At 39.0% G+C, this 10,744-nt stretch overlaps 1 protein-coding gene and 1 long non-coding RNA gene across 2 annotated transcripts in view; one reads left to right on the top strand and one right to left on the bottom strand.

The window, feature by feature from the left end:
- Positions 1-10,744, bottom strand: part of LOC102681294 (trichohyalin) — a 185,047-nt gene that overhangs the window by 25,865 nt on the left and 148,438 nt on the right. Inside the window, exon 5 of the mRNA XM_031512191.1 lies at positions 209-270. Coding sequence (XP_031368051.1) covers positions 209-270 — 62 coding nt within the window. The remainder of the gene's footprint in view (positions 1-208; positions 271-10,744) is intronic.
- LOC116186052 overlaps positions 1-10,744 on the top strand; it is a 74,653-nt gene that overhangs the window by 52,217 nt on the left and 11,692 nt on the right. The window lies entirely within an intron of this gene.

Below are 10,744 nucleotides of genomic sequence, written 5' to 3'. Positions count from 1 at the left end.
TCCTATTACTTTTATCCTCAAAAAAAAAAAAAAAAAAGAAAGAAAGAAAGAAAATAAAACGAGAACAAAACACGGGCCAAGTTAATGGAACAAAAATGTTATCCCAGAAAATTTTCCGGTTAAATTTCCAACAACAGTGGCGACAAATCCGAAATATCCCCCCCTCAAAAAAAAAAAAAAGAAAAGAAAAGAAAACAAAAGTACTCACGATATTCATCTCCTGCTCCTGAATCTCCTTGTACACCTCGACGATCCTCATCAGCGCGAACCCTGCAACACAAAGCGAATTTCGATCGTTTTGAAAAGCTCTGAACCTCTCTTCGTCGTCGACGACACACCAGGGGCTTCCTCCTCCCCCATCTTGCGGCTCTCAAACTTTCGTCCTGAATTATTCAGTCGCGGCTGGTGTCGCCGATACTTTAATCCGTGGCTAAAGGACGGAGAAGAGAGGAGAAGGAGGAGGAAGAGAAAAGACTTCTTGGTAACACGTTGCCGCCGATTTTTGAGCGAGCCTTCGGTTCGAAGCCTTCTCTCGAGAAAGGATGTGGAAAAAAAAAAGGATGAAATGCGGGGAGGGGAAGATAAAGGGGGAATCGTGAAGCGAAAGAGTCGCAATGCTCCTCCAACGTTCTGGGCACGGCCAGTTTCGCGGTGGAAAGTTTTCTCCGCTCCTGCGTCGTTTCCTGTCCGTTTCCTCTCAGGAGGAAGTCCCCCCTGGAAAAAGTATTCCAGGGGTTAGTTGTGTTTGTCGTGGGTGTGTTACGTATGCATGCGTTCGGGAGAGAGAAACGCGATTAGGAGTTTCGAAGTGGGAATAAATTTTGGAGAAGATTTTTCGAAGTGGGCGGGGACGAGAAAAGGAAATGGGTTCGTGGATTTTGTGGATAGGAGTATTGGTTGATGAGGGAGAATCAGCTTTTATCCTTGGAATTAGTCTTTTTTTTTTCAGGACGATTTTCAAGACCGATGAATCGATTGAATTTTTCCCCTTTTCGGGATCGATATTGTTTAATTGAAAAAGCGGTAAAAAAAAAAAAGAAGCGGGAATATTCTTAAGTTTGATCGACTAATTAAAGTTTTAATTAAGTTAGATGAACGCCAATCGGCTCTAAGTTTAAATTAGATTATTAAAGTATCAAATAAAATTGGCGCGAAGTTTTCTGTCCGATTATGGACTGGCTTTTGGTTACCGAAAACTTTCATCCCGTGGAAACTTATTTATTGTAATACTGTTTGTAAATTTTATAATACGGAGAAATAGAACGAATAATTGAACAACATTAGAATTAATTTCATCGAGATACGCCCTTTTTATTTGATTTTTTGAAAAATAGAATCGAATGAATGGTTCGATAATCAAGAGATTGGTCGTTTCGATTAAGAAGAATTTTAGAGAATAAAAAATTTCTCTTGTCCCTTGTTTCCAAGAACCTCAATGTCCACAGTCAAGATATATTCGTCTCTTCTCTTTTTCTTTCTCTCTCTTTTCTATAAACACTTTACTGCGATTCAACTAATTTATTCCCTTCATTGAAAAAAACGTTATGGTATGATTTTTTATCGTAGCACAGGTATATTTAATGGACGCAGAATGATCGTAAAATCCTTGTTTCACAATTTATAGAATTTTTACGATTTACATGCAACCAAGCAATGGCGTTGAAAAAATATAATAAAGAATATATCGTAACGCTTTACGATATTGCATAGCATCCCATAGCATCTAATAAAAGTTGAAATTTCTCTCTCTAGACTCAAATGATAATTTCTTATCATTGTACAAAGCATACAATGATTTCGTAATTCTTTCATTCTTTAATCAGATGAAAAGAATAACGTGGTAATAATTTTTCTTTCAGTCTCTTAGATATATTAAAAATACAACAATTGAACTCTCTATGACTCTCTGTCTACATATAAAATTCTTAACATCCTTCAATTCCTTCGATTTCAAAATAATTCTCTAGTGAAATTCTTTTCCATCAATCTTCAAGTCGAAATCAAATTTCCTTAATAATAATTAAAATATTTAAACCTCTTAATGGAGAACTCCTTTCTTCATTAACAATATTAACAAAATCACTTACACGCTCGATTTGAACATGATTTTCATAATTCCTCTTTTTCTTTTTAATTACAGGTCGATGAGGAGGCGAAGAACGAACGGAAGAAATCATGAGAGTGAAATGAAAAGGAATACGGGGATGAAAATCTTGTCAACGACTTGTGTCTCTCCACTCGACCCCTCCCTTCAATTCCCGGGTTAATATATGGTGGATCGAGGGTAACGTGCTGGGACTTCTCGACATATGGGATTTCCTTTCCTCGTCGAATTTAACCCCGCGCGAATCGCAAAGGGTTTCCTACGTGTAACGAGTATGCGCGTCCCTGTAACCTCTCAGGCGAAAGGTTTCGCGATAATAATCGGCGAACGTTCCTCCCCATCGTTTACTTTCTTACTCATATATATATATATATATCTATGTACACATACTATGATGCAACCGCTATGATACAATTTTACCACCGAAGAAGAACCGCGTAAATTACATACCTCGCGTTTCATCGTTCCTGCAATCTTGCAGAGTCGTAACGTCTGCTTTTACGTTCGTGAAACGTCAATTACGAGGCTGGTTTTCTAGATTACGAAGAAAATGAATCTAAAGGAATTTCATCATTGAGTTTTATATTCCTGAATTCCAATTATAATAATTTTAATAACAAGATAATTATCCTTACATTTTCAGTGATTGAAAATAGAAAATTTAACGATCCCCAATTATTAAACTTTCTGCAACAATTTGATCTTCCAATTACATACAAAAAAAGAAATACGTAAAATCGTTATTATACATTAATTAATATCAAACCAACAATTTGCCGTTAATTCCAATTCATCCAAGTGCGATCAGCGTATCAAAAGCACGCCTCAAAATTCCAATAGAACCTGTCCACAGTTTCGAAACGGCAAAGCCACGGGATCTTTGCTCTTCCTCATTTAGCATACTACACCCACACCGAATTACGCGGCGCGAATTAACTCTCAGCCCGGGGAAACCGAGACAGGGGAGTGTCGGATACGAAGTTGCGGCTTGCCAGGTGTCGAAGAAGAGTTAAGGAGTGGAGGGGGAGGGGAGACTGTGTAGGTGTAGGAGATCGAGAGGAGAGAGGGGTTGTGTAAGCGTCCCGTATCTCGACTGCAAGATATCGTGATCCCTAGCCGTATGTAAAGCTATGTACGCACATGCGTGCGCACACGTAAATTTGTAAGACGAAGGGCTGAGTGGCTACGTTAAGTGTAGTAACGTGTACTCTCGACATGCGGATGATCCATTCCAAGGAGCTACTTCCGATGCACATGTTTTGAAATTCTTCTACCTTTTATGGGATGGTATTCCTTGGGGAAATTTTAGGTATGTATGAGGGGAGGGAGGTATGTATAGGATGAATTATGCTCCGCTATAAAGCGAGAATTTTATGAAGATTTATTTATTCTCGTTTGTAGTTTGTTATATATATATATATATATGGAAATGTACGTCAACTATTATATTATTTATTTGTTAAAATTTGATTGTTGTCTCCTCGAAACAAGCAATTTTCTATGTCGATGTTGTATTTCTTTAAAAAATTGTGTATATAGAATTTGTTAAATAAAATTTTTATGAAATATATTTTAATCGGATATAGAATTAACTTTGGACACATTTATTCTCGTTTGTAGTTTGTATATATATATGGAAATGTACGTCGATTATTATATTATTTATTGTTATAAAATTTGATTGTTGTCTCGAAACAAGCAATTTTCTATGTCGATGTTGTATTTCTTTAAAAAATTGTGTATATAGAATTTGTTAAATAAAATTTTTATGAAATATATTTTAATCGGATATAGAATTAACTTTGGACACTTTAATCTCTTTCAAGGGTATTGTAGGCGTCTCTTGGGGTTGTACGCTTGCATGACACTAAACTGCTTCGGCAGATTTCATCTTGCGCGAAGTATGAACTTCAAACACTCAAAGGGTTACTCCTTTGTAACATGGGCGTTAAAAGTCATATAGATTAACGTGTATCCTTTATAAAGTGAATCTTTTTATTTTAGTCTCTTAATATCTATTATCTCGAAATTCTGTGCATCGTTGAATAAGATTATTTTTAAAGATCTTCTTTTTATTATATCCATCTTGTTTAATCTACGCCCAATGTCCTGATTTCTGACTGATTTCGATTCTTCTTCAAAGAAATTCTTCACTTTAATTTCGATTAAAAATCTCTTTCGAAACTAATCCCATCGTTTTAATCAACAAAATTCGTAAAACTCTCTACACGCTTTGTATTAATCACAGTCGAATTTTTCCACGAAATTCCCAACAATCAAAAATTTACGTAACAAATGCCTCGTGCAAAGGATCGCGATTAATCCCATCAAGGGTTACTAAACTGAAAAATTAGATTGTTATCCCCACTGGATCGATTCACGTCGGTGTTACCGTTGAAAAATTGTCTCGAAAAATTCACCGTGAAACGACACACGTGACAGGTAAAGAAGGGTTTACACTCCGTCACGCAATATTTACAAACTGGATCCGTAAAATATCCCAGGATTGCGAATCAAAAAATTTCTAAAATTCGAATTCCAATAAAATATATCTCCGTATTCGCAAAAATATAAGACGATACTCGAATTTGAAACTTACTTGAAGCTCGCCTCGTTCGAAAGGGGGTCAATTACGTTGGCTTGGCGCAGGAAACGAGTGTGCCTCGGCGCGAATGCGATACGGATTAATTTCCAGGGGTAGCTGGACTGGTGGTATATAGGTGTCGGTAATTTGGGGATCGAGGGAGGAGAGAGGGGGAGAGGGGCACGGCGTAACGCGGCGTAACGATGCTTATGGGGCTTTGGATCCTCGGCGTGGGGGTTGTCTGGTTTAATGCACGGCGCAACGGGTTTAACGCGTAACGTAAACACGAACGAAGCGGATCTATCGGCGGCCAAACAGCCGACTTCCCTTGCGAAAATCAAGCATCGGCATCTCTCGTCGCAAAGAACAAGTCGATCGCTTGTTTGGAAAATACAGCAAGAGGGGACACGGCTCGTTGGATCGGCGGGGTTGTTCGTGGAGGGGGCGCGAGGAGTTATTATCTCTTTCAGGAGAGTGGATGGATAGTTGGATGGTATGCACGGTGTATTGCATCATTTTCGTAAAGTTGGAAAGTATGTAATTTAGTTTGGGAATTGTGCTTGTTTCTGGAGAAACGAATGGTTTCGTGCCACTCCCTGGCTTGTTTGAGAAACTGTAACAATAATATGGCGGTATAAAATGTTAATGTGGAAGTGTAGGGTTGAGGAAATTAATTAACTTGTATTATTCATAAGTTGGATTTCTTTTTTTCTTTTTTTTTTTGAGATTCTATTTGAGACAGATTTTACCGAGATATTACCGTTTTCAGCCAACCGATTCTTATATTTTTATTTTTAAAAAGAAAATTTCAATATATAAAAATGAAATTCTTGCAAAAATTGAATTAATTCATAACATAATTGCGTCAATCATTCACTGAAGCTATTTACACGATTACCCACCGAAAAATATCCCCGAGAAAAACAATTCATAACGATAATTAAAACTGGAACACCAGCCAGAGCTACTGTTATTACAATTTTTTCCCTCCCTCCGCGAAACATTTTAAACCGTAATTCCACTCTCTACACGCGAAAACAACTCTGAACCTTAATTACTCTAAATTTTCGAATTCAAGTACCGTGCGACAAACCGTCTGAAAAATTCGCGGCCCAACGTTTCCAAACGGCATCCCCGAAAACCAACGCGGAGGAATAAATACGAAGAGGATGAAGCGGCCTCTGCTCGACTCCTTGTTTCGCTCAGACACCGTTTCTCCCCTCCTCTGCCCCATTTCTTGTGCGCTGCACCGCGAGCCAACATCATAAACATATTCGTTCGAAGACCAGCAGCGAACCCCTCACCCACGTGAAACATTGCGACTTGGTGTGCTGGTAAAAAAGAAATAAAAATAAGAAGAAAAGGAAAAAGAAAGGAAAAGGAATTTAGAACGTCGTAAAAGATGGAACAACCTCGGGTCCATCAAAAAGCGTGGAGGAGCGCGGCTGAATATTTGATGTCCCGAGAGCGATCTCTGGTCGATCAACCGCTCGGACAGTCCAACGTCCTCGATTCCAACTTCCAAGAATCCCTCAAGAAAAGTTGCGAGCTTTCCTCCACTTTTCTGCCCCCCTCCGGTCTCACGAGAACTTTTACGCGTGTTTACGTGCCCTGTGCATAATTTATGTACGAGTTTTGAGCAGGGATTGGCAAGGAATATTTGTGGCCAATAATGGGCTGCCAATCTTACCTGTTTCGACTTTTACTTGCTTCTTGTTTGTTTCGTTAATGAATGTGAAGATCAATAAATGGAACGAGGGTGTGAAGGGATTTATTTAAATTAATTAAATATTCCTTGGAAAAGGAATTTTGTAAATATATGATGAATATCGGTTTTGAAGTGTAGATATCTGTTTCCATATATTTTTATTTTCCAATAAATTGTCCTTTTAATGGATTAATAAATGGAATAATAACGAATTGTCCAGAGAAATAATTTCACAACGATAATTAAAAGTAAAATACACCGATTAATTATCGTTAAATTGTTTCTTTTTTTTTATAGGAAAAGATATTTAACAATAAATCGTTTCATTTGCGATTCCGTATAAGGATGAATATACCTCTCACAAAGAATATATTCGATAGTATATAAAATATTTTTAGAGAGGTATTGCATTTTACTTTATCGTGGTACTCTTAGGGAAACGGTGCATCGAAAGAATCGAAAACAAATTCCGCTTATCCGCAGTGGTTCAATATTGGTTGATCTCGACCGTCTTCGGCTTTGTACTTTTTCCTTGCCATTCACCCTTGATCCGAAAATCGTCCATTCCTTTCCGTTTCAAGTCCTGAGATATTTCCCCGTTTCTATCTTGTTTGACATTTTGTTGCAAATCGAACGATTCCTCGCGCTCCCTCCTTCCGAGAAAAGGTCTTGGAATGCATTCAAAATTGGATCTCGTTCGAGTTCTGCGAACGGTCCTTTTCCTGTCCTCCATGCGTGTATTTGTTTCATTCGATTCGACGGCCGAGAGCAGCGATCTTTTTCTATCAGATATTCAACTTGTCGTTTCGAAAGAAGAAGAAAGAAAATATTTTGGAAAAATCGATACACAGAAAGATCAGAATAAATCTATTTGTCATTTTATATCGTTAAATAATTCGAGAGAAAGGGTGTTTAAAATTAAGATACAATACTTGATACTTGATAAAATTGATACTTGAAATTGGTAAAATTGTATCGAATATGATTGTCTACACTGTCTAATACGATACTGTCTTTCACGTAGTATCGAATGGTTGACTGTGTGCGGAAACTATTTAAGAGGATTAGTCATTAATCTTGAAAGGAGTCTACCTTCCCTATCCTCTTATCATCCTCGAAATTAATTAATATAATCCTTTGTAAATTAGATCGTGGATACATATTTAATAATTTCGTTCGCTCATGTCATTTTATTTAAACCAGAAAACTGTATGCAAACCAATTCCATCAAACGAAATTAAATTTTTTCTTTTCTTTCGAGATCAAACAACTGTACATTCCAAAGTAATTTTTATATTTTTATTAAACCCTGTTTTTAATTCATTCGTGTTTTCTTTTTATAAAATATTCAATCGTCAATCTATATACGATGAACAAGTTCCATGAATGATGGAAAAAAATGTATGCCTTTCCACGAGAAGCAAGTTAATCGAGAAAAAGTGTCTCTCGGGCAGCAAAGTCAAACAATTTTTCCTTTCCCTTTGATGTGGTTCGGTAACACTACTAATTAAGATCGAATTCGTAGAGGGTGAAAAGTGAAGACCAAGACAAACAAAATTACGCGACTGTCTGACTGGGTGAAGATCGGGCAAGCGAAATAAGGGGAAGGGGACGAGAGGGATCTCGAGCAGCGATGTAAACACACGAAACGTACCACTTAATTAACGAATCGAGCAAAACGCACGCAAAGTGGGCGATAGTTTTAATTGACTCGAAAGAAGATGAAAGGGGTTGAAGACATACATCTCGATCGCGAAAAGGAAACGTAAAAGATTCTTTGGAATTTGATAAAGAATGATTCTGAAAGAGAACGAATTCTAAAGAGGGGAATAGAGAAAGTATATTATAAATATGGAATTTTTAGAAAATGTATAATCGAAGAATTGAAATGGTATGTGAAAAGAGTTTAAATTTCTCAGAAGCGAAAAATTCGTATTAATCAAGGAATAATTAAGGAAGGGGATGGAAAAAAATTCTGTCAATTATTCTCGCGATTATTTCGAAACCTATACACAAATATTTTCATTGATTCGATTCAGTTTGGAATTCATTGTGTTTACTGGCTGGCATAAAAATCCGAGCCAATTCGGGGGTAGTTTTTAACGAGGCCTTCGAAACAAAACCGCTCTCCATGAAAACTTTTTCCAGTTGTAAACAACGAATCGTCTCTACAAAAAGAAACTTCAATTCGAAATAATTATTCGTCGAACGAATATATAGCCGTTACTATTTTTCAACCAGTTAATTCAAAAAAAAAAAAAAGAAAAAAAAACACAACAACTCCTCCTTTCCTGCTTTAATCCAAATCGATTAATCATCAAAATAATCCAGATCGAAAATCCAGAATCGGATTCAACTCGAGCTTAAAAACCTTAAAAAGCTATTACCTCGAAGAATTGCCAGGATCAAAAACTAATCCTCGATTATTTCATTCCAAACAAATTATCCTTGGCAAAACTGTCAAGGAAACCGAGCCAGGGAATCCGATTATCAAACACGGGCAAGCATCAATCATCCGTTCCGACCAAGAAGCGACATCAATCCACCCTCTCCGGCTACTTGATTCCTTGCTCAAATCACCGTGATATCCCCCTTCATCCTTCGATTAGAAAGGGATAGGCGGCGCCCAACCCCTCCAAGAGAGAGGAAATGACCGGTACTCGGGTTCGAGGACCGAAAAGTTGCCCCTCGAAGAGGAGGACGTTACGCAGTTTTCCGCATCTGTGCCATCCCATCCCTGGTGTTAACCTCAACCAAGAACCTTCTCCTCCTCCTCCTCCTCCTTCGAATCGAGAAAAAAGAAGAGGAAAGGAGAAAGCAGAGGGGGGAGCGGAAGAAGGATGGAAAGCAATACAATCACGGGGCGAGTTATCCCCGCCGGCTAACCAGTCGTACGCACAGGACAGGAAGAAGGGTAAGGCAAACAGTTTTCGCCCAGCCCGACCATCTCGAACTAATTAACGTGGGACAGGGGCAGGCGGCGGCATGTGGCCGAATAAAAGCCCCGCCGCGAAAACTGAGGGGATCAAACCCCTTCCTCTTCCCCCTTCCTCTCGTCATAGGGAGAGGAAGAACGCCCGATTTCGTATCGAACGAGTAGGATGATGTAATCTTGGTAATGGAATTGGTTTGATAAGAGCGTTGGCCCCTCCCTGTACTCGCCTCTGTGTTTCTCTTCGTTCTTCGCGATTATGATGGAATTTGAATACAGCCCCGGCTCGATAACTGAGTTTCGCGATAGTTTCTCCACTCGGGCAAATTGACAAACTTGGCAAGATCCATACCCGCGGAAACTCGCTTCACCGGTCGAATTTATTCCCCAGTTTATTGTCGCCGCCTCACCTTTCAACTTCTCCAAGAAACTTCCCGAAAGCTTCTCGAACTTCTCCCGCGAACGGGAAGAAGAAGAATGGGTTTTGAGATTTTTCGATCCCGAATTAGGACTACAGTAACTTGAATCTGTAATACATACAACGAAATATTCGAAATATTATTAACCCTTTGCACTCCAGGCCTGTTTTTCTCGGTCGAACCAGCAACTCCAGACTCAGACCCGCGCATTTCGGTGGTTTTATAAAATTAGCATAAGATAATACTCATAAGATAAAATTACACCTCATAAGATTGTACGTAAAAAGTTTTAGGAATCTATTTATAAAATAATATTTAAAAAAAATTAAACATAAAGAAATATTCAAATTTCAACAATCTCATGAAGAGTCACCATTGGAGTTACGACTCAAAGAGAGAGCAAAGGGTTAAGAAGGATGGACTTGTTTTAGAATTAAGAATGCAAAAAAAAGAAAAAAGAAAGAAAGAAGTTCACGAATCAACGATTTCGATTTCCTTTTCCTCGAGGCAAGAAATAAAGATCCCGTTGCGATAATCAATCGTGCAAGGGATGCGCTCGTTCGATCGGGGATAGAAGCAGACGACAGAAAGGCCTAATCAGTTTCGTAACCGTAATCGAGAAATCCATCCGGAAGACTCGTCCCTCGCCTCCTGGAACCATTTTCGCAGCGTTGAATTGCATTTCCTTCCGTTCCCTTTCGCTGCGAGCGGCGATGCGCAGAACGAGGAGGAAACGAAAGGGAAAGGGTGTCTATCGGGACGGAAGGGGAGCGAAGGATCCCGACTCGAGCGTGAGTAAATAGTGACACGAGCGGGTGTTACGCGGTATCAGCGCATTTGAAATGGAAATGCGCCCTAAGATTCAGCAGCCTCGCCAGTAGCCTGCTCTGTAACGGAGCCGGCTCGCGCCACCCTTTTGTTTCATAACTCGCTGCGACACGTCTCGATGGCGCCATCTTGGGTTTCACATTCTCTTCCACGTCTCATCCCCTCGTCC

The sequence above is a fragment of the Apis dorsata genome, unplaced genomic scaffold (genome assembly GCF_000469605.1).
Source record: "Apis dorsata unplaced genomic scaffold, Apis dorsata 1.3 scaffold_397, whole genome shotgun sequence".
Taxonomy (NCBI): domain Eukaryota; kingdom Metazoa; phylum Arthropoda; class Insecta; order Hymenoptera; family Apidae; genus Apis; species Apis dorsata.
The sequence above is the reverse complement of the archived record's forward strand: the minus strand, read 5'-3'. Positions and strand labels throughout refer to the sequence as shown.